This window comes from Apodemus sylvaticus, chromosome 21 (genome assembly GCF_947179515.1).
Source record: "Apodemus sylvaticus chromosome 21, mApoSyl1.1, whole genome shotgun sequence".
NCBI classification, from domain to species: domain Eukaryota; kingdom Metazoa; phylum Chordata; class Mammalia; order Rodentia; family Muridae; genus Apodemus; species Apodemus sylvaticus.
Window position 1 is genome coordinate 50,689,667 of NC_067492.1, and position 24,174 is coordinate 50,713,840.

At 42.1% G+C, this 24,174-nt stretch overlaps 1 protein-coding gene across 1 annotated transcript in view; it reads left to right on the forward strand.

Moving 5' to 3' along the window:
• The first annotated feature begins 439 nt into the window (after positions 1-439).
• Hhip (hedgehog interacting protein) overlaps positions 440-24,174 on the forward strand; it is an 88,112-nt gene continuing 64,377 nt past the window's right edge. The window contains exons 1-4 of the mRNA XM_052166631.1: positions 440-896; positions 6,431-6,623; positions 12,346-12,502; positions 13,235-13,436. Of these exons, the coding sequence (XP_052022591.1) occupies positions 618-896; positions 6,431-6,623; positions 12,346-12,502; positions 13,235-13,436 (831 nt within the window). The 5' untranslated portion in view covers positions 440-617. The remainder of the gene's footprint in view (positions 897-6,430; positions 6,624-12,345; positions 12,503-13,234; positions 13,437-24,174) is intronic.

The following is a 24,174-nucleotide window of genomic DNA, read 5'->3' on the forward strand; positions in this document are numbered from 1 at the left end:
GCCCCCTTCCCTCTCCCCCATCCCGGGCGGGGGCGCGCGAGTGGCGGTGACGTCAAGGGGCGCGCGGTGGCAGCACCTCCCCGCGCGCTAGTTAAAAAGAAGAAGAAAAGAGGGAGCGAAACATGAGAGGCTGTGTGAGAAGCTGCAGCCGCCGGCAGAGGAGACCTCAGCATCCTCGGGAGCCTAGCGCCGGCCCAGCCTCCGCCCGGCCCGCTGCCGCCACCGTCGCCCTTTCGGTTCCTGCTACTGTCTCACTTAAACAACTCCCATTCAGCGGACAAGCGAAGTTCTATGACTGTCTTCTCTCCTTCCTCCTCCTCTTCCAACTCCTTCTCCTCCCACTTCCCAACCGCTGTGGAAAGCCCCTAACCCAACAGACGCTGGCAAGGCTGCGGACAAGTGTCATCTGCACTTTATCTTGCTGCTCCGGCTGCTGCCCTAAGGCAAAGTTGCATAGCTCTACAACTTTCTTCCCCAGCCACCTCCCTCTGCCCCCGAGGGCGTCCCGCCGCCCGGCAGCACTCTCTTGGAGCTGCGCCCTAGTGCCCCTGCTGGGCAGTGGCCTTTTTCCCCCACCCCATCCTCCCGCGTCCTGCCCCTGCTGCTCAGGGCAGACGATGCTGAAGATGCTCTCGTTTAAGCTGCTACTGCTGGCCGTGGCGCTGGGATTCTTTGAAGGAGATGCCAAGTTTGGGGAAAGGAGCGAAGGGAGCGGAGCGAGGCGGAGAAGGTGCCTGAATGGGAACCCCCCAAAGCGCCTGAAAAGAAGGGACAGGCGGATGATGTCCCAGCTGGAGCTGCTCAGTGGAGGGGAGATCCTGTGTGGTGGCTTCTACCCACGAGTATCCTGCTGCCTGCAGAGTGACAGCCCTGGATTGGGGCGTCTGGAGAACAAGGTATGCAGTCCCCTGCCTCGGACCTGTAGCTTGCGGAGATGCTGACAACTGCAAGAGAGTCCAAACTAATTCGGGTAGTTCTGATAACTTTTCTAAGGTGATTAAGTCTTTTGGGTGTGTGGTCTCAGCAGGGTGCAGATAGCTCTTCCTACCCTGGAGTCGGTTGTGAGGATGATGGTCAAACTTGCCTATCTATACAGAGAGACGTTTCTGTAGCACCCGTGTCCTGAGCTGAGTAAATATTTCACAAGAATGGGGATTAACAGTGTATGTTGGATCAAATAGAGCACTTGGTGAGGTGGAACTGTTAATTAGGGTGGCTGTGGTTTCCGGTTTATTTTCCTGGGGGTAAAAAAGATCTGTTCCGTTTTCTCCACGTGTTCTAACTAGCGATCGGGTTGAATTATAAAGGCTATCCAGGAACTGTTGGTTTACGATCCTAAACCCAATCTGAGGGGTCTAGCTTGCATGACAATGGTTAAGTCAGAAGGGAACTCCTGGTATGTTAAGAACTCAGATTTTGCTGGACCTTCTTACTCGGTGGTTTCTCCTGGTTTCTCCTTCTTGTGTCGTGGATTCAGGTTTTCACTGGTGTTCCGTAGTCTAGGAGGAGCTTGTCTAGAAACGCATATTTCTGAGTGATGGCATATGAACTTCCTATGCGTTGATTAGCTTATCCAAGAAGTGTCTGCCCCAAGTGCGAGGGGTCGTTGGTCTTGATTCTGCGTCAGGTTTTTTTTTTTTTTTTTATAAACATGGGATGCTGTGCTGTGTGCTGTCTGTGGGATCCTGTCATTAACAATCACTGCACAGGGAGATAAACAATCAGGTGTCTCTGCTCCCCGTCTCCCTGCTCGTTTTAGGTTTAATTAAGAATTCCTCTGTTACAACCCTGCAGTTGTCAAGGTCTGAGAGACACTCGGAAAACTTGTGCTCCACTCTTGCTGGCCGAGGCATTAAAAAAAAAAATGCCCAGGCTGAATCTAATTTTTATGCTCAGTTCACGGTAGATTTCACCCTATTATCATGTAAACAGCTCCTGCGAATCAACATATGTGTCTGGGTGGTACCTCTCACTTTGTTTTGTAACAAAAAGCCATATTGCATCATTTAATTTGCTCAAGTCATGCAAATAGGAAAAAAATCAATAGGACAAAAAGGGGTCGGCTTATCCTCCTCCCTACTAAACTGCTGCCCACACACAGCGCGCTGTTGCCTATGGCCAGGGAATAACAACACCACCATTGTGTTTGTTAGTTGGTTCACTAATGGCTGAAACTAGAGAACATCATTCTCTTCCAGTCGCCAGCTCCGTCCAAATGTCCATGCCTTTTGAGGGAACGTTTGTCCAGCCCGCTCTGTTCCCAGAAGAGCGAGAGCTGTCTCGTGCGGGTTTCAGCTGAAGCTCGCCCTTTATTCTTAACCATGTGCAGCAGGAGTCTGAGATGGGGAACAGATAGTCCAGCATTTTATTCACAACAATGTCATTAAGCCCCAGCCTCCTAATTGAATGAAGCTACAGAAACAGCTCAGTTCTGAGCATCTTAAAGGCTTCTCCCGGAGTCCCCACCCCCACCCCAAGGGGGAAACTCAGAGAAAGGTGTAGAAATATTTACTCCCCATCAAGTGTCCCTGGGCGTAGTGTATGCTGCAAATATGAAGAGGACCCAGACCCCCCTGCAGTGCTGAGCTCTTCCAGAAACATGTGGAATGCAAACTTTGTTTTATAGTGAGGAGAAGGGGCCAGAGAGCAGACTGGGGGGGGGGGGGGAGATTATAATCCTTAAGGGAAGACACATTAGAAAAAAACTTAAGAAAAATAATTATTTAGGCAAGGTTTGCCATGTTAGCTGTGCATATTCCCGTCTAAGCCCTTCCTTCCAGTCTCCACCAGACTCCACCAGATTTGTTTGGAAAACTGTGCGGACCAAGTTGGACCCAGCAGCCTGTGCTGCTCTGTGGCAAGTGGTTTATAAACAATACTCAAATTGTTCAAGGCAGAGATTTGGTACAGCCATGCCCATGGATTCTTGACCTACGTTCTCACATTTTAATAGTTTGTAAAACATGTTATTTTATAATAAACATCGGTGTTTCCCCTCCCCCACAAGCCTTCCTGGGTTATAATGTATATTAGGGTTTCATTTTATAAATGCGGGTACAAGAGAGATGGGGGCTATATTGAATGAACCATTTGTTATTGTTGTTTTCAAAAGAAAAATACTCCCAGAAAAGATTTTTACATTTCATCAACTTTTCAAGTAAAGTACTACACAGAGTTTTCTGAGGGAAGAAATTTCTAAGACAAATAGATAATGAGAAATGATTCAGAAGGTTGAGCATGCGCAGTTAAGTGGTTAAATCAAGTTGATAGGCTAACACACTCGCTTTAGTGAACTAACATTTAGTTCAGGTTCTCAGCCTTTATTACTGTGTTCTTATGTTTGAGTTCCTTGTAGGTTTTAATAATGTTATGTAATATAACATAATGTTACGTGTTAACTACGAAAACACATAAGAGATGCCAAAACTTAGTAGGATATGTTGTCTTAGCAAAATTGCTACAGACCCTAAATATAGCATGCTAAAAGGATCTAATTCTCATTACACCCTATCAAAATACTCCAGTTCTTAAACTTGTAGTCACAGAAGAACAATCTCTCTCTCTCTCTCTCTCTCTCTCTCTCTCTCTCTCTCTCTGCCTTGGTGGTTTCACAGCCAAAGCTGTCAAGGAATGGGTGAAAAGTAATTGTTTTCAAGTGTGCCCTTTTACAATCATTTGTTTGCTCTGGCTCTTGCTGGGACAAAGGCTATTGTTGAACACATCCAACTAAACAAATAACTCATCCCCGGGTCCCTTTAACAGCTGCCTTAGTACAATGATCTATTTACATATTAGCCTAAAATTGAAACTGAACTCTTTAATGACATAATCCAGCACCGTAGTCCAGAGGCGCGTGTGTTCTGCCCAACAGCTGAAGAGTCTTTTAGGCATATGATTTTTTAGAAATTGCTTTCCTGTGGACCAAGTGATCTTAAAGCAACATCTTAACATACTGTCATGTTTTCCTCCTTTCTCTTTTCATGGAGCCCACATGGGCCCCTCTTTACCTCTTTGTTTAGTTATTTGATAAAGAGAAATATAAGGGGGGTCTCTGCCACCTATTTCTCTGCTGATAAGCTGTGGCTGTGGGTTTTCTGCAGACCGGAACTCATCCTACCTTTCTTGCAGAGATTTCACTTTCCCCTGGCGAAAGATTAAAGGATGAACTGCCAAATTTTACAGATCAGTCGGCCACAGCCTTGGTTTTTCCTAGACTGTAATCATGTTTACAGGTTTTACACAATTCCCCAAGTATATTTAGATAAACCACTATAACTTGATGACTTTGTAGTTAGTTTTTAAAAATTGAAAGCAGAAATTAGTCTAAATTTCTTTTTAAGATTCAGGGCAATGCTAGGCGTAAAGTTAAGAACCTGTATGCCTGGCATAGACACATTGAAGGGGAGAAAGAAAGAAAAGAGGGGGTAGCTCTTCCTCCCTCTGTACACAACACACCAGTACTCATCTGTCTAAACCAGTGCTGCTTCTTGGACTGAGTCAGTTTAATTGACTTCAGTAAGACTATTGGTTCATTGAAACCAAAGTCAGAATGATGGCTCTATCTATCTTCAAATAGGTGTTTATACTGCAGACCTCACACAGAGTAAAATGTTACCATCCTGCTGGGCCAGAACAACATAAAACCTTAACAAGAATAATATTCTACTTGATTTCAGATAATTTATTGAACCCTATTGGTGAGACTTTTGATGAGGGATCTTGTGGGCAGGACAAATTCCAAAAATTGTAGAAGACAAAATTCTTTAAGTCCTAAAAGCAAGCTCCTCCTGGAGAGCTGCTGGAGAGTCCAAGGGATCCTTGTCTGCCAGCCCTTTAAAAAGGAAGCAGCACAGAGCGTCTCCATAAAAGCAAAGGTGATTACAGCCCAGCTCTCAGGGAGCAGAAGGGGTGGCTTCAGCTCCCTGCAGGTGTTTAGTTCTTGGAGGATCGATATATGAGCTCTATGAGAAACAAACAAATCCAAGCCGCACGCTATTCATATTGAATAGATCTTGTGAGGTCTCCAGGCTGGTCAATAAAAGACATAAAAACATTCTTGGAATGCAAATTTCAAGTGTCTGGTGTATGTTTTCTTTTAGAAAACTTGGACCGTTTAGTCACTTGTCACTTAAACAAACTGATAAAAATTAAAATGTAAATGCAACTATGATTAATAACTCATGAATACTCTAAGAAGTTATGATATACACATGATTTTTTTTTCTGAACTAGGGTAGCCTCTATAGACTCTGGAATACTCAGAGCAATTTGATTTTTTATCACCTTGCCCTTTAGGGATAGGCTTTCTTTTAAAGACCTTTATGGTATTGCAATCAAGAAAAGCACTGGCTAGATTATTTATCCAAATTAACTTAACGTGTAAAAGAAATACCTGGTTTAAAGAGCTAAATACTTTTGCAGAGTTTCAAACTTTTAATTTTAATGCATTGTTCCAGAAAAATACTCAAGGAGAATCTGCAGGGAAACACTATGAAATAAACACATGCTGCGGTGTTGTGTAGTGTGCACATGGGGGAATTAGTGCTGGATTTAGGTAGCATTAATTTTATTTCTCAGGTATTATGCTAATACTGTCCCCTATACTTACTGAAGGATTTCTCAAATCAGGTTTTAAGTGAACACTGATGCTAAGACCCATTCTACCTAGAAGTTAATGACTCAAGAAATCTTCAAGTCCTTCAAATTGATCTGACTAGAATAAAGGACATATCATTGTGTGAATGATGATAAAAGTATTCTTTTGGATTAAAATTCACTCTACAAAAGCATGTTCATTAAGCTCTGCATTTGTCATGCACATAAAATGTCTAAGGAGCTAGCTAGAAAGTTTTTCCTGGCTAAGAAATAATGAATGTTAAAAATGGGTCTTTAAGCCTGTTCGGTTCACTTTGGGGTATTTTTATAGAACACGAAAGGCAGTGCCCAGTACAGTTAGATTGGAAACAAATAGTAGTTTACTAAAATGCTATTTAAACACAGTTTTGAAATCATATTAGAGGCTTTAAGAATTAAATATATTTTTCACTCATGACACAAATAAGCCATGTCTTACACTTTGGACATACTTGGATAAAGGTATCTAATTTTTAAGGTAAATACAAGTCAGCTCTGGATAAGAGGAAATGGGTCGGACATTCCACAGTCTATAAGTGTCTCAGTTTTAACAGCAGGACAGATTCACACATTTGGGTTTGCAGTGACAAGAAGAGATTCTGTGTGTCCTCCTCTGACCTTGTCTCCCTACCCTGGCCTCAGAGATGACCTGTGTCCTTCTGAGAAACTGTATCCTGTGACGTAGTCATTCTTTCTCTCTAAATTAGATTTTGTGTTCACATGATTGAAGGGGGGATCCTGACAGAGCTCACTTTTTGCATGACTAACGAGATGTGCTCTGATTTGTGGCTTTCAGATCTTTTCTGCCACCAATGACACAGAATGTAGCAGGCTCCTGGAGGAGATCCAATGCGCCCCTTGCTCTCCCCATTCCCAGAGCCTCTTCTCCTCACCTGAAAGAGATGTCCTGGATGAGGACCTAGCACTTCCACTCCTCTGCAAGGACTACTGCAAAGAATTCTTTTATACCTGCCGGGGCCATATTCCAGGTAAAAAAACAAAGTACAACACAAAATGTAAACAACAGACACGCATAAGTTAAAACGTTGCCACAAATCGTTCTAAGTGCTTTTCCTTCTTATTTTATTTCATAACCAGCCTTTCCAAACTCTTACTTTTTATTGCAGTGGAAGAGAGCGCTACAGTTTGAGCTGACAAACAGTACACTAGCTTTGTTCTGATGGTTTTAAGTTTCTTGTTAAGATCCTAAGACAACTGGTAAACTTTTTACACATTGGATTATCAGTATAACTGTATACAGGCCGGGTTATTATTAGTAAAACCTTTTCTGTCTTTTCATTTTACCCTCTAAACTACAACCCCAGCACCAACAGACATTTCTTGTTAGAACCTTTTTTTTTAACCTATCATCGTGAGTAGGAAGGTCTCTTCTTCTAATGCATAGTCAACATGGGATAAGGGAGCACCAGTTGGTGTTATAGATATTTCTTTGGGAAAAGTGTGAGTAGAGATTCCCAAAAGTCACATCTAACCAAGAATTTCACATACAGTGACTAATTCATGCCTTTGAAACCACGCAGTGCGTAGAACACTGAAGTCCTGTCATCTAGACAGAGAGAGAAACTGAGTCCCAAGAGAACTCTCCTGTTTAATCAGTGCTGTATGACAAGAAAACGACAGAATTGCTGTGAAGCTCTTCTGCACAGGGTCACAGGACACCTGGTCACCATCACATTCCAGACCCTAATAAACATAGAATTAACATGGTCACCATCAAAAGTTTATAACCTGGCACCCCAGGGCAGCTCAGTCGGCCATGCATCTGCCAGAAAAGCAGGAGGGGCTGGGCTCAGATCCTCAGAATCCGGGAAAACAACAACCAAAAGTCATAGTCAGGCGCATGCGTAACCTGGGGCAGAGCTCGCGGCACAGGCAGAACCCGGAAGCACGCATGAAAGTAGGTATCTGTAAGGTTCAGTGAGGTGGAAGGGGATTGAGGAAGATACCGACATTAAGCACTAGCTGTTTCATTGACGCATGCATATGCGCGCGCGCGCGCGCACACACACACACACACAGTACACACAACAGAGGAACACCCACGTTTATAAATTGTACAGTTGTCATTTTAATTAGAGAAATAAACATGGAGGAAGAGCATATTTTAACAAGACAGGTTCTTAGTGCAAGTTCACACGTAAATCACTCCAATGAACCATTTATAAAACTAAACAGTATTTAACGAAGAGGTAAGCCTCAGTGGAGTACGTTGTGACTCAGATGATTCTTTGAAAATGCTATACACATCTTAGTACTTTTCTGACCCACAAAAAATAGAGAAAAAAATTGATTGAGCTCCCTTATAAATAATAAACACTTTAGGTTTGCTTGCTCTTTGCCTATAGCATGACACGTACCTAACCCCATTTGGATGTGAGAATATATTGTTTTTATAAACTGTAGCCATGTTTCTGATGTTTCTTAAACTAGCTGTTCCCCCCACCCTACCCCCCCTTTATCGCATTCCTCAATGAAAAGTGGAACTGCTCACAGTAGCATGGCCCACAGAGAAGTGATAACAGATTGGAAGGCCTGGGGTTTGCGGCAGACTTCCTGCCTTTACAACCATTAGCTGAAACTGATACCGGCACTTGGCATCTTCTTTAACGTTATCACTTCACAGCAAATGCAGCATGCTAGATCCACAGACTCCCCCACGGTGGTCTTTATATAGTTGAAGTTATTTTAGCGTCGACAATAACAAAACAAGTCTACAAGAGCGACAGAAAGAGAGAGCCCAACAAACCGCCCTGGGCCAGAACTGCAAGTGCGTCACTTCCTAGATCAGCGTATGTAGTGACGAATGACAAATTTATTTTTCTACAAAGTTTGTGTATATGTAAAGCTGCTGAAGTGCATCACGATGTCAAGTGCTCTTCGAGGCCACCCAGGCTGCCTTGAAAGATAACCACAGGAGCGCTCCACTCTCAAGAGGTGGAAAGAGCAGGCGAGTGCTGAGGAGAGCAGGGAGAGCTCAGTCCAAGCTGAAGGGAAAGCCTTGTCTGGGTCGCATGCTGATAACTCTACTCTCTGGCTTACTCCTCTCAGAAGTCCAAAGCCATGGAAAACTTTGAGATTTCATTTTCTAGGAAACCAGATCCCAGTATCTCAGCCCTCTTCTTTCTACAAATCAAAACCTTGAGGAGGACAAAAACCTAAGGAATGTGCTTTGTAAAAGATTCTGATAAGTAAAGAAAATCAGGGTCTACTTAATTCCTAAAACGTAGAAAAGAGATTTGAAAGCAGTAAAAGTGTGTATTACTCTAGACTATCAATCAAAATGTTCTCCACTTGTGAACTCACTGAGAAAGGCAATTTCCTAAAATTTCTCCAGTGCCAAAATTGCTTACCCCATGGGTCTTTTTTTTTTTTTTTTTTTTTTTGGCCTCAATAGATATTTTGCATTCATTAGAGCTGGTACAATAGAAAGGAACAAGGAGACACCCATTGGCATTGCTTTAGTCTTTGTACCTATTATTGTAATGATTTTTATCACTTCTAGACAGTCATGTCCCAGCAGTCGGTTCCAGTCGTGTGAAAGGTCTGTACCCAATTAGTTCAATTGGTTTAATCCTGTGGCTAATGAGGCCAAGGTCAAGGGTTTGAGTCCATTGCGTTCCCCCAGTTCTGACTCCATCAGATACCTAACACATGTGTCTTACTAGTCCCAGGGAGAAAGGCTAGAGGGACAGAATGGACACATGGAAAATCATCCTCCCAGGGCCTCAGCAGCTCCTCCCCTTTACAGTATCATGATAGATGAACGTAGGGGTAAAAGATAATGTCTCTAAAACACATAGCAAGAAAAAACTGGGGAAGAAATACACTCTGGGGAGTATTTTCCAGGCTAGTATTTTATACTGCTGTGTAGGATAGAGGGCTGGATTCACCATTTTGGAAAATGGCTATGAAGTCTGAATACTTGATTGGTAACCAAGGATTTTAACAAATACAGCTGCAAGAATACTCCAAGTATCTCTATGTTTGTAGACCTGATCATTGTGGTGATCAGGCTAGCTAAACACATACCTCCAGTAAAAGGCTCTCCAGTGAATTCCTACAACCAAAGGTGTGTGCTTGGCCAAAAGGATCATGACATCTAAATACGCAAGTTTATGAAGATACCTTCTTGCTTAATGTTAATATATTCTATTAGAAAATGATTCTCATTTCCTAATATTTATCCCCAGTGTATACCACTCTTAAAGGTGAAAATAGCCATAGTTTCTTCCATTCATTAATTTCCTCTCAAAATGGTACTTGCTTGCAGATACCCAATTGCTTTTAAAGTAAACTTAATTTTTTTTTCTTTTTCTTTTTTACTCAAATACACTTGTTTTTAGTACTTCTATTTTTCAACTGGGTGCTTAGCCACTAAAGAATGAGAGGAGAAAGTTCTGTTTTACAGTGAATTCCCAAAGATGAATAAACTCTCCATTCCTTTCTGTATCTGGTGGTACCAAATTTTCAAAGCAAAAAAAAAAAAAAAAAAAAAAAAAAAAATTCCCCTGCATCCCTGAGAGCATATACACAGTACTCTGCATACCTGTGTGCACACACACCTCCTGAGGATACACACAGAAACCTGTATACCTGTGTACACACACCCCTCAGGCACACTCTTTTTCTAGCCTTTCCCAACTTAAGCTTAAACAGAAATTGTCCTTGAAAAGTCTCTGTCAGCAATTTAAGGGCAATAAATTTGACCCAAAAATGAGGTCAAAATGTATCCCACACTTTATCACCTGGGACACTTTCACCCCAAGGTTGGTTTGTTCTGAGGTTTGGGCTGGCCGAGGTCAAGCTCACTAGAAGAAAGCTTTGAGTGTCTAGCAAACTCTATCAATAAGCCTCACTTGGCTGAGCCCCAAATCTTGTTCTTAGAAATTCCTGAAAAACCTGCATTTTTTATATAATTTTTAAACACCAACTAAGTTACCTGATGCTTTTATCCCAAGACTAGCAGGCAAAGTGAAAAATCCAATTACTAATGCAAAAACCAGAACTTCACTATAGTAAAGATAGGGGGTGAGGGGCATTTTTCTGGGTCACTAAAGACTCTTGCCTGAGCTGACTCTGACAAAAACAGATCAGTCGGAGGTTTGCTTGTTTGCAGTGTTAACATTAAGCCTTTGCTTTGAGACACTGGGCAAGTCCTCCAGTACTTCTATCCTTAACCCAGATCCTGATAAAAACGGACTTGGAAAGCGCAAATCTTCAGAATACAGATGCAATCGTATTGACAAGCACAATAAAACCAGGATCTTATTACCTCAAACTATAGATGTCAACATTTTCTATATTTTTCCTCTGGCCTAAAGCTTTTTAATTCATGCACAAGGAGAGCTGTACTCATAAAAATTCCTTCAGGCCTGGGTGGTGGGGGGAATGATTCGATCAGTAAAGTGCTCGTTATATAAGCATAAGCACCTGAGATCACTGCCCAGTATGCAGTAAAAAGCTGAGCCCAGAGGAGTGAGCTGCAACCCCAGTGATGTGGAGACTGAAGCAGGAGGCTCCTTAGCGCTCACTGGGTAGACAGTATCATGGAATCCGGGAACTTCAGTCAATGCCTCGGAGACTGAGGAGTGGGACAGTCAAGGAAAACACCAGATGTTGGCTTCTGACCTCTACACTTACACCTGTATTCACACACACACACACACACACACATACACAAACACACACACAAAACAACAACAATTTTAATATGACATAACAACATCTTTATATTACCACCTGCTTAGTAAATCTATCATGTAATCTATCATGTTTTTTTCCAGGGGTGTGCCAGTTTTTCTTCTAAGGATTGAGATCACTTAAATATATATTATCATTATCCCCTTAGGGGGAAAAGTGCAAGAAAAAGGCCTTCAAAATACTTGAAATAGGAGGCCTACTCTTAGCATCAATTCCTTGCTTAAGACTGCACAGTGGGCTATTAATTTAATAAGGAGATTCCTACTATCTCCATTTGAAGGCATTGCATTAAGAGAACTAGGAAACAATGGACTAGTTCCCATGTGTTCTTTAGGAAGGTATTTAGTACTATAGAAAAATTAGACTAATTAGCAATGAGGTCAGCTCACAGATGTAAGCTGGGATCCGCGAGGAAGCTTGAGGAGAGTCAACACAGGAACTTAAAAGAAAATGCAGTAAAATTTACTGTCAGGTTTTTGCAACATGCCTTTTGCATAGCCTTTCGAGCAGCCAGAGCAGGGTCTGGAGAAGATGGCTCGGTGGTAAACATCACTTGCTGCTCTTGCAGAGGACCTCGGTTCAATTCCCAGCACCCCACTGGCAGCTCACAACAATCTGTAACTAAAGCTCCAGGGGATCTGATGCCTTTCTGTCCACCTCAGACTCCTGCACATACATGGTGCATAAAAACTCATAAAGGAAGACACACACACACACACACACACACATCATATGGACGGATACACAAGTCTTTAAAAAGTACTCACATAAATTAGACTTTTTCTGGAGCTCTGAAATGTGTTTACAGAAAAGGGCATCTCAACCCCTCTCCCTATGCTTTTTCCTTTCATGTTGCTGTTGTCTGGGTTTCCCTAGGACTATCTGTACAGTCTCTAAAAATCGTCTCTGGCCATATGCCCCATCTTTCAAGTGAGCTGGTTTTGCTAGACTTCACGGTCCTAATGAGTCTTCCTACGTGTCTGTTTAAAGGTCTTCTTCAAACAACTGCTGATGAATTTTGCTTTTACTATGCAAGAAAAGATGCTGGGTTATGCTTCCCAGACTTCCCAAGGAAGCAAGTCAGAGGACCAGCATCTAACTACTTGGGCCAGATGGAAGACTACGAGAAAGTGGGGGGGATCAGCAGGTCCGTACAATTCTATTCTCTCTCTCTCTCCCCCCTCTCTCCCTTCCTCCCGCTCACTCCCCTTCAATGCTCTTTACTCTTAAAGAAAAAAAAGTAACAAATCTGTGGTTCTGACAGCAGCATGCCCGTGTATGCCCGCGCTCAGCGGCCGTAGACTCCATATACATTAAGGTCATTTTCCTTCATAGTAGTTTCCTCCCCTAAAATTACAGCTTAAGTGCATTTAATACTTAGACTCCTAATCCTATGTTACGAGCTTGGCTGCTCTGTGACTCATGGGAATTTTATGGGCACTGTGTTCAACTTGGATTTTATGATTGTTGTTAGCTTTATGGCACCGTGGAAATATTCAGCACAATTATTATTAGCAAATCAGCTTTTCTTTATATAAATAGATCTTAGAACATTCTCCTTACATGCCTTCTCATAAAGGTTCATTATCATGAGTAAAAGCAAATTTTAATTGCAGACACTGAAAGATGAGCTAATGAGCTAATGACATTTCAGAATAAACCATTTGGATTCTCACTTTTACTTTCTGAGAAAAGGATATCTTGTTATTTTCCATTGAAAAGATAATAGGACTTAGCAAATTGACTCCCGGGGTTAGCAGTCCTTCCTGATTTCCAAAAACCATTGGTTCTTTAAGGAAACAAACTTTGGCTATACTGGATGCACCCTTTTGCCCCTCCATCGGAAGGAGGACTGACTGGTTTTCTCTGGTTTGCTTAGAAAACACAAACACAACTGCTTCTGTGTCCAGGAGGTGATGAGAGGCCTGCAGCAGCCCGTGGGCGCTGTGCACAGTGGGGATGGCTCCCATCGGCTCTTCATTCTAGAGAAGGAAGGCTACGTGAAGATTCTAACCCCAGAAGGAGAACTGCTCAAGGAGCCTTACCTGGATATTCACAAACTTGTTCAAAGTGGAATAAAGGTTGGCCTTTTATATTTCTTTATTTTGGTCTGGTTGTATAGGCTTTATATTGAATGCACTCTGCTCTGCTGAAGGCATATTTCTGTAATAAAATCTGAGGGGAAAATAAGGAGATAATCTAAGAGATCAACAATTGCAACAGCTGAGAGGGATGAAGACTTTTTTGTTTTATTTACTGGCTGCTAAATGTTGTAATGATCTTAAAATAGTTTGACATTTACCCTATATAGTGTTCATATTTAAAATAAAAAAAACTCTTGCCTTTAGGTCTTAGTCAATGGGCATAACATTTCATATTACCTATTCACATTTTCAAGTGGAAACAAAGGTCTTATTTTGGAAATTGTAATTGGTACCTTTATCATGCCTTCTGTTCATCTGTGTCATGAGGAAAAAATGTTTATCTGTGACTTCTTTGTACAATGCTTTTACAGGTAAGTCAGTTATTTTTAAATTAATAATCAGCCATCTATAGAATACATAATCTGAATTCACCAGTCACATAACCTAGGTATATAAATAAAATGTCTTGTTCATGTCACGTGAATAGCAGACGATCTTGGTAGCAGGGGTTGGTCACAGGGGGCTATACGGAAACTGTGGCATTGTAGAACAGAGGCACACACACCATCTCATGACTGTGCTGGAGAGAAACGAGCAAGCCATGAGTGTCAGGAAGACTTGGCTATCCTTTTCATCTTTAAATGGAAAACGAAGCGAAGGAGTATTTACCATCTGAGGCTCATGTGGCTGTGAATGACATGGTTTGGAACTCATTCTCAATGGGAGGGAACCACTGAAAGCAGAAGGAACCAATGAAAGAAAAATATATTCCCATTATTTGTTTAGTTCCGACACGGTTTTCTTTTTTAAACAAAGAACCAATGGAAGGAGTCAATGAGGACACAGGTAACTCTGGGGGTCAGTCAGGAGGCAGGGGACGCTGTGCACATTGGAAGCACATGGGCTTACGGTGTACTGACAAAGCCAAGGCATACTTCACAGAAGAAGCCACCCCGGGGTGGGCCGGCATGTGGGCCACTGGGAGTGCACTTGCTTAGCCTGTGTGAAGCTCTGGGTTCAATGCCCAATAGCATAGTCACTGGGCCGGCAAGACAGCTCAGCAGGTGAAAGCACCTCCATGCAAGCCTGGCCACGTGGACTTGACCCCTGGACCCCACCGTGGAGAGAGCAGGCACCCGAGAGCTGTTCTCTGCCTCCAAAGCACACCTATGCCCACACCCACAGACTAATAATGAAATATATATATCCTTCGAGAGTGGAGATCCAGCTCTGTACAGAGGGTTAACCTGGTATGTATGAAATCATTGTTGCAATCCTCTGTACTGGGATGGAGGATTAAATCTTTCCTTTGATGAATGCCTGTGATCTCAGCACTTCAGGGGCCAGCTCAGGAAGATCACAAATTCAAGGTCTATTTGCATTAGACAGTGAGATCCTATGAGTTGCTGTTTGTTTTAGTTTTCAATTTTTTATTATTTTTTAAATTTGTTATTATTTTATGTGTTTGGGTGTTTTCCCTGCATGTTTATCTGTGCATCACACGCATGCCTGGTGTCTGCGGAAGCCAAAAGACCTGGAGTTACAGATGGTTGTGAGCCACCATGTGAGTACTAGGAATTGAACCTGGATCTTCCAGAAAAGCAACCATTGCTCTTAACTTCTGAGCAATCTCTCTAGCCGCCATTCGTATCCCTGTGTGTGTGTGTGTGTGTGTGTGTGTGTGTAAGAGAAGAGGGAAGAGAGCTCTTAAGAAAGCAGGAGAGATTGAGTAAATCTATTGTCTGTACATTGATGGCTTCAGCTTTCCCCTAAGGAAACCTTCATAGCAGATCATCAGAAGTGAGTACTAATGGGAGTCTGTGTTAGTGTTCAGTAAGTACTCTCTGAAGTGGGTCTGGCTAACCGGCTGTGGTATAAGTATGGAACAAAGATAAGGAATGGCAAGTGTGTCTGTTACTCACAGTGTAGCTCCCTCCTGTGAGAGTGACTTGTGCACCTGCGAAGGAACGAGGGAGGAAATGTGTTAGGTCCATCCTCTGTGTGCCACTGATGCCAGGAAACCAGGTCTCGGCGTCCCATACCTAAACAACTGTCAATGAAATTAAAGCCAAATCTCCCTCTCCCTCTCCCTCTCCCTCTCTCCCTCTTCCCCCCCCCCACACACAAACACACACACACACAAACACAAACACAAACACAATAATTTACTCTACTTACTATATTTTAGGACTTCCCTAAGATTTGGAAACTTTTCTTAAACACTTGCTTTTGGGGACTGGAGAGATAGCTCAGGGGTTAGAAATCAAGTTCTGCTCTTGCAGAGAATCCAAGTTTTGTTCTCCTCAGGCCAGCTGTCTCACAACCATCTGAACATTCAGCTCCTGATACCCACTTCTGGCTGCCTTGACTGAGTACCAAACACACACAGACACACAAATGCACCCACTCAAGAACACACACACACACACCACGAGCGGACTTTGTGAATTTCATTAAATAGTTGCTTCTTTAGCGGTTTTATTCACTTCTTATTTATCTAGGATGACTCCTTCATTCTAGTTTCCCCACTGTAAACAAGTCATTTATCACTCTTGTATCCTTTGCTTAACCCGTTGATGGATTCTACTCCTAATATTCATTCATAAAAAGAATGGTACCGCATGGAATATATAGCATAAATATATGTTCTCAATTTGCTTTAAATATATATTTTGTTTCTTTTTTCTTTTTTAATTAGATATTTGCTTTATTTACGTTTCAAATGTTACCCCCTTTCCTCATTACCAGATATATTACTTTCTAATACTATTTCAGAAAAAATGTTGATGTTAAAAAGATGCATCTGGTCAAAAGCAGCTACAAGGAAGGTCTCAGGACACCAGAAACTTGCTGTACAAAATAGTAAAAGTGATCAACTTATTTCTACCTCAGTTTAACTTCCTCAAGAACAGACGGCTTTCCTTAAAGTCACAAGTACTTTGCAGCCATTTTGTTTTGAATCACAAGTGTTCATTGGGATCCTGCCAGTGGGCAATCGTGTTCGGGCAGGGAGACATTTTGTAAGCCAGCTTCACAGTCCAGGGGTCTGCAGAAAGTTTGCAGTAGAGGTCTCTAGGGATTTTGCAGAGCACAACCAATCTTGTAAGAAATCCTGTCACGTTTGGCATCTGGGTTTTCAGAGGAGCCACAAGGTTTCTGGAGCTTACCATCATCTTCAGAATCCGTTATCCTACTGAATCAATAGGACAGACTTAAAGTTCGGCCTTTTAAATTCCTGTCAGATTTGGCACTGATGATAACACTAAGATAGGAATCCGTCCCTTCTGCACTTGAGTGTCGTTAGTGAGGAATGAGACCACACTCTGATAAAACGGCCTGTGTTGCCTGTGACCTGGATCTCATTCTCTAGGGAACACTTGGACTGGAAGTTTTAAAGAAGGCCATTGGCAGTGCGGTGGGGCAGACGCCAGCACATTCATGAGTGGATCGGGAATTATGTCATATGCCTCTCAGAGACCTAGGAGACAGACATTTCAAGCTGCTTTTCCAGAGCTGTCTCAGGCTTCTTTGATAACAGGAATGTTTAACAAGCTTGTGTGTGTATGGATGTTGTAGCTGTCTACGACGATTTTCCATAAATGATGCAAGTAAGACTTTTCATTAGCCATTTTACATACTTCTTTTCTGTTCTTTCGGTTTTAAAAATCTTAAGTGATGATATAAAGTCATTTAACTACAACATACAGTCCACATAATTAATAATACATTCTAAACCCAGCCTCCGTGTGCCTAATTAGATGAAAATTATAGAAACTTCATGGAGATCTCAGCCACATGACACCAATTAATGACCTGTGGGAATAAATTAAATCAGACATAAAGAAGAATCCCTGATTACAAGACTTTCTGAGAACTAGGGATGGTTACAAGGATTCTGGAATGTTCTCTCTTCTAATTATCAGTTAAGATTGGTTAGTGATTTCTGGTCTATAATAAAAGCAAGTTAAACCCAGTTGATCTTAAACTCTACTGGTCCTTGTAACTGTAGCCATTGTCATCTACAATTAGCCAATAACTGAGAAGCTTAGGGACAACCTTTCTCTACTGGTCCTACTGTGTGTGTGTGTGTATGTGTGTGTTTCTGTGTTCATAGTGGTACATATATATGTGTGTGTGTGTGTGTGTGTATGCATATCCAGAAGCTAGTAGTGGATCATGGATATCTTCCTTGTTGTTTTGTTGAGAGAAGATCTCTCATCGAGAACAGTGATCACTGATTTGCTAAACTTGCTAGAAAAGGAATTCTGGGAATCCACCTGTCTCTGACCCCACAACACTAAAGTTACAGATGTGTGTCACTGTGCCAGGATTGTACCCTCTTGTGAGGCAGAAGCTTTGCTGGCAGCCAGAGTATGTTGTGTAATATATGAGAAATCATAGTATTCTAGGGGTTTAACTATGTTTAGTTCACATGACAACAGTGATCTGTTAGCATATAAAACCCAAGCTAAAGAATGAAGTTTGCTATGGGCAGTGAACCTGGGAGTTACAGTTGAAGAGTCAGTCTGAAATACAATTTCTAAGTCCATCATCAGTGCTGACACTGAAGAATGGCCCATGGGTCAGACTGAGGAGCAGACACTGCTCTGTATGACCGTGTGCACATGTGTTGTTACTGTTGGTCCCATGGGCACAAGGTTGTACTCCTTGATTCCAGAAAGATCTTTAGATTCTCAGTCTGTGGGAAATTTAAGTTGGGCTTCTTTCGAGTTTGAATTGGTGCTTCTGAGGTCCAAGAGGCTATTCCCCTATCTGAACTCCTCAGAGAAAACAGACCAGCACTTCTCCAGGGTGCATGCTTGCTTATACAGACCCGAGAGCTTCCAAAGCTGCAACCCCAATCAGACAGGGCAGGGTCAGGCTCAGGCAGAATGCTTTCTCACATTATTTAATGGTTGGTCAGTTTCACAAGGGACAGGACTCATAGTCCCTGCCTGGTGTACACCCAAATGCTGTGTCCTCCATGATTGAGACCAAGTGGCTCAGCACCAGACCTTTACCTGTGTCTCTTGTTACACGCTCAGTCTGTGCAGATTACTTCTCCAGTGAGAGCAAGGAGAGGAGTTAACTCTGAGAGTGTAAAATACTTGATATGGAGTTTTTATATAGTATTTTTTATCCTTTGTGCCTGTGTGTTCACGTGTATGTGCGTGAGTACATTTGTGGTTTTAGTGTGTGTGTGTGTGTGTGTACATGCACACACATGTGGAGGTCAAAGGAAAAGTTGTGGAAGTCAATTCTTTCCTTTTACCAAGGGGGGTCTTGAAGATTAGGCCCAGGTCATCCATCAAACTAGGCAGCCAACAATCCACTGGCCTGACATCAAGCTCTGAAAATAGTATTTTAGCTTGCCCATCATGTTCTTATTTTTATTAATTTTCTCCATGTTGGGATGTGGTGCCTAGCTAGTTGGCAGTTTGCTCTCATCAGTGTTCCTTTAGTTTGCTGTTATCTCTGTAAATCCTACTTGCAAAGGACCTGGACCTCAGAGGTGCTCTAACATAATCTCACCAAAGAAGCTTACACCACTGAGAATCCAGAAGTCAGCCGTGGCCTTGCAAATGTGCAGAAGGAAGCAGCAGCCTGCACCTGACCCCTGCAGGGACCTGGCAGGCTTCACTCAGCATTTGGTTCTCCTGAGCAGTCATCAGACAGAGGGTCACAGCCTTGGGCCCCAGCCTGCTGCCTGCATCAGACCTTGTCTGTCACTGGAGCAAGTGTCACCGGACCCAGACCCCTCTCTGTCTGCTTGGATCCTCCCTTCAAAAGATGCTTTTTGAAGCAGTCCTTTCATCAGGGGAGGAGAGCACATAAGGCTGAAGGCTGCTGGTTGCCGGGTGACTGAGCCCATTGAGGCAGGGCTCTTGAGAGACCCAGTGCTAGTGCACAGCAGTCCCAGGGACATGTGGAGGACAGAGGGTGTTCAGAGGCCAGCCCTGCCTGTGCAGCTCCTGGCTTGTAATTCACAGGCAGAATGACCAGCATTTCAAGTTTATTGAGTTCCCAATGTTCACTGTCAGACCACGGGGTTATGTTCTAGTTTTTTGGAACTTTCGTGTTTTCTGTCATTAAGTCACAATCTTATGGCAGTCTCTAAAATGTTGCTGTGTTGTCATCTGCACGATAGGATTCAAAGAAGAGGAGAGAAACTACTCCCATTTTCAAATAGGCATATTTCAAAGTAGGCATAGCAGGCAAGAGTCTGTGCTCCCTCCGAAGGCATGCAGTGTTCATGATTTAGTTCGAGGGAAAGCAGACATCCAGTGGAAAGAAAGCGGCAATTACATCTGTAAAACATTACGATAGGGCCACCACCATTGTGAAGAGTGTTTGGATAGTGCCTGCCATGTAAAGAGTTTACTATTGTTTGTATGTTTTTAAGATATCTCAGGCTAGTTTCAAACTTGTGCCCTTTCTGCATCAGCCTTCCAAGAGTCGGGATTACCAACCCACCTGGCTTTGTTCTAAAAGTTTTCGACATATAAAATTACTGCTTATAAGTAATTAAACTGAACCAAACCGAAAAGAGACTCGCTATAGTGGCAGAAATAATCATGTTTTCTATGCTTATGAAAAAATGGTAGCTAATGTCTTTCCCCAAATTCAAATCTCCTTCTTTAATTATTATTTCTTTAGAAAGCTGCTCTAAAACCAGTCAGGTGAAACAAAAACAAAACGTTGCCACGTTAAGTGACCATTGTTACTCAGTAGGTTTGTGTAGCAGCTCCATTAAGGCAGTGTCTTTACCTTATTGTGTATTGTTGGTGCCTTGCCTCCGTATGCTCTGAGCTTTATGGAAACAATGTTATTTTCTATTTTGAGTGTTTCATCTCATTTTAAATCCAGTACCTAATTTTTTTTCATAAAGCAAAAAGTCCATTGGAATAAATAAGTTGAATAGTTCAAATCCAAAAAAATCTGAAATCCAAAATGGTTCAGAATCAAACTCTGTGGGCCCTTGCATGGCACACTGGGAAGTCTCACACTTTGGAACTTTGTCCTGCACAAAATTATCTAAGATATTGTATTAAAATTGCCTTTTGTAAGGTGCTAGGGAGATCACTCAGTGACTAAAACACTTGTCGTACAAACATAAAAACCTGAGTTCAAGTCCCCGGAGCTCCCGTGTAAAGTACCCACGTAGGCAATGAGAGGTGGAGACAAGACAGTTCCTGTGAGCTCACAAGCCAGCTGACCTGGGGTACAAGGCAGAAAAATGATGGCGGACAAGAATTGCCTGTGCGGTTCATAGGACCTTTGTACGGAGTAGAACCACGCTGGGGTTTATGCCAGCCTGGGGTATTATCATACACCTATTGTTTTTATCGTGTATCCTGGTTTAAGCTAGAGTGGTTTGCTCGGAGTTCTCTGCTTGAGTGGAGGACACATGCCCTCTCCTATGTGTTAGGTGAGGAACGTCCCCCTTGAATGTCTTTATATTCACTGAAGATTTCACGGGCAAAGGAAAGAGAGACCGTGACTCCGATCATTCTGAGGATAATCATGTAAAATGAGGACAGTCCAATACATCTAGATGGGAACAGCCTTCGATCCTGTGACGGTATCTGTCCTGGTTCGTGGTCCACTAGTCTCCGCTGGGCTGTCCACTAGAAAGACTCTTCTATGATGTGCTGGTTAGCCTCCCAGTGTCCACATGACCTCATGAAGAGAACACGACATTGAAAATTTGCGAATGGTAGAGGGTAGCATGGCATTCCGTTATAGGTACCCAATGCATTTGTATATTGAGTGTGAGTGATAACTAAGACCCGCCCTTTCAGCAAATATAAGTATCCGATATAGCCAAACACTGGAATCCTCGAGCAAACCATTATGTCTCCAAAGATACCCCACTCTTTCCCTTAAAGCACTTTTTCCCCTAAGTCATTATATAGGTTACCTCTGCTGTCCTTACAAGACCCTGTGGGGAAGTGATTAGAAGATCCCATCTTGCAGATAAGGACTCTAGGGCCCCTGAGTCGACTGTGTGAGGTACCACTGCTTCAGGCCCCACAGCCAGATTTCAGAAGCACCTGCTGTAACACTGTGCTCTCCCCATGATCCTGAACTGCTTTCCTGATCCTGGTGAGCAGAGCTGCAACGCAAGAAAGACTGAGCAGGCTCAGTGATGGCTGTGGGGACTGAGGGCCTAGGACCTAGAGGCAGGCACAACGGTTTGGCTGGTTTGGCTTCCGGCAGTCAGCTGCAGCTGTTACATGCCACTAGCTTGTTTGTAGTGTGAGGAGGCTGTGTACGCTCTCTTTAATTCAGTGCCTTTACCAGGTGAGTAGAGAGTGTAAGTAGGAGGGAACACTATACTTGCAGGATCTCAGAAACAGTCAAGTGCTTTGTTAGCCCAAGCAATTATCGTGATCTACAATATGGCAGCCTCTGGCATGATTTGGGAGCTCTAGTGACCACAGATAACTCTGATCCCCAGTTTTGAAACAATTCATCCTCAAAACATGTTTGAATAATGATACTTATAGAAAATCTCCACTGGTGTGCCAAAATTAGATGTCAGTTCATAGACACAAAATCACAGACACACGGGGTTTTCCTTGCCGGAAAATAATGTCTGGGATGTACTTTTTAAAAAAAAAAATGTTTTTAATTGTGACTCTTGTGGCCTGTAAAGATAGCTCAGTGCTTAAGAGCATGTGCTGATCTCAGAGTTCAGATCCAGCACCCACATTACGTAGCTCACAGAAGTCTGTAAATCCAGCTCCAAGGGATATGAAAGCAGCATTGTTGTGGAGCAGGGGCAGCCACACCCACATGTATATACCCACACATGTATATACCCACACATGTATATACCCACACATGTATATACCCACATATGTATATACCCACATATATATATATATATACCCACACATGTATATACACCCACATGTATATACCCACACAGGCACACTCATCCACACGTAATTAAAAAGGAAAAGAAAAATGCGACTCTGGAGAAAAACAATACTTCATTTTTGTAGCCTCTCCTTTGGACACTAGGTGATGGTGCTCAAAGCACAGATTTGGACTGTCAGAAAAGGTGGGGGCCATTGGGTCAAGTTGCTTAAAATTAACTTGTAATGTGATGTTACAGTGACTGCTTCACTCAACTGTTTTTTTATTTTGTTTCTGTTTTTGTTTGTTTGTTTCTTAAAGATTTATTTATTATTATATGTAATAATAATAAATTATTATTAAATTATATTCAGACACTCCAGAAGAGGGAATCAGATCTCATTACAGATGGGTGTGAGCCACCATGTGGTTGCTGGGATTTGAACTCAGGACCTTCAGAAGAGTAGTCAGTGCTCTTACCCACTGAGCCATCTCTCCAGCCCTCGTGTTTGTTTGTTTGTTTGTTTGTTTTGTTTTTTAAATGTAGATAAATAAAGCCTTTTTGAAACATTAGGGACAAACATCAGTAAATGCAGTGAAAGGAGCTGGATGCTCAGTGGAAGAATCTATAAAAAGATTGGCCTTAGCTACCTCCCCTCAGAGACTGTGACCGTAGAAGCTGCTGTCCCCCTCACTTTCTCTCAATGCGCTGAAGGACACCCTCACTGCCTATAACCAAACCTATGCTCTGATTGGTTTCCATGTTCCTATGATCGATTTCTGAACTTACATCTATAGCATGTGTTTTTTCACAGTTCTCTCTCTTTCTCTCAGGTGTGAGTGTGTGTGTGTGTGTGTGTAGGTATGAGTGTGTGTACGTGCATTCTGTCAATGTATGTATTATATACACCAAACATTTACAAAATATTTTTCCAATTACTATAATAATGTTGTAATTATTAACAATCTCTATTAATCAGTATTTAGCTCTTTTAAAGCCTGTAAAATCTGCAATTATATCAAACTGTCTAATATTCAAATCCTTAGATGTGATGATGTATCTGAAGAGGTTTTTTTTTTTTTTTTAAACCAGATTATTGGTTAGAAATTAAAATCATCTTTACTGTTTTCTGACAAAATGGACTTTAAGAGTTCAGGTACTTGTACTTGTTTGTGGGGATGTTTTATAACTATAGCCATGAAGAAGGGTTGAGAAAAAACTTTTCTGAACCATGTCATTTTTTATCCCCAGGTGACCTTGTCACCAAACGACAGCACATCTGGTTACAGTTGTGCTGAAAACTACCACCAAAAAGGAATTAAAATTTAAATCCTCCTATCTAGCAAATTTCTGTTTTCCTCTGCCTGGGCTACAAACAATTTCATCATTAGCCCATCCTATTCTCTTAATGAGTATCTAGTCCTAAACTTCAATCACAGAAAAAATAAACTATTAAAAGTAATTTAAGGTAACACATGGCCGAGCATTATTTGATAAATAAGTACATATTTATTTATGAGAAGTTGATCTGCGCTAATGCCTTTCCTGCTAGCAACTGAAATTATTTAATTGGATTATAGAATTGAATCGAGGCAGCTGAAGCCAACACAGAAACAACGCTGTGTCTAAAGGCTCAGACAGCTTTCTGGATGACTGCTGAGCTCCTGAAAACAAGTATTCCTTTCAGATATTCACCTGTGGATAATGTTGTCTTTTTCTTAAAGACTAGCTAAATTATTTGCTTTTTTTTTCTTTTTAATTCTAGTAAACTGTTTCTTTAACCACCCTCTTAGCCTAAAGCACCTTTGA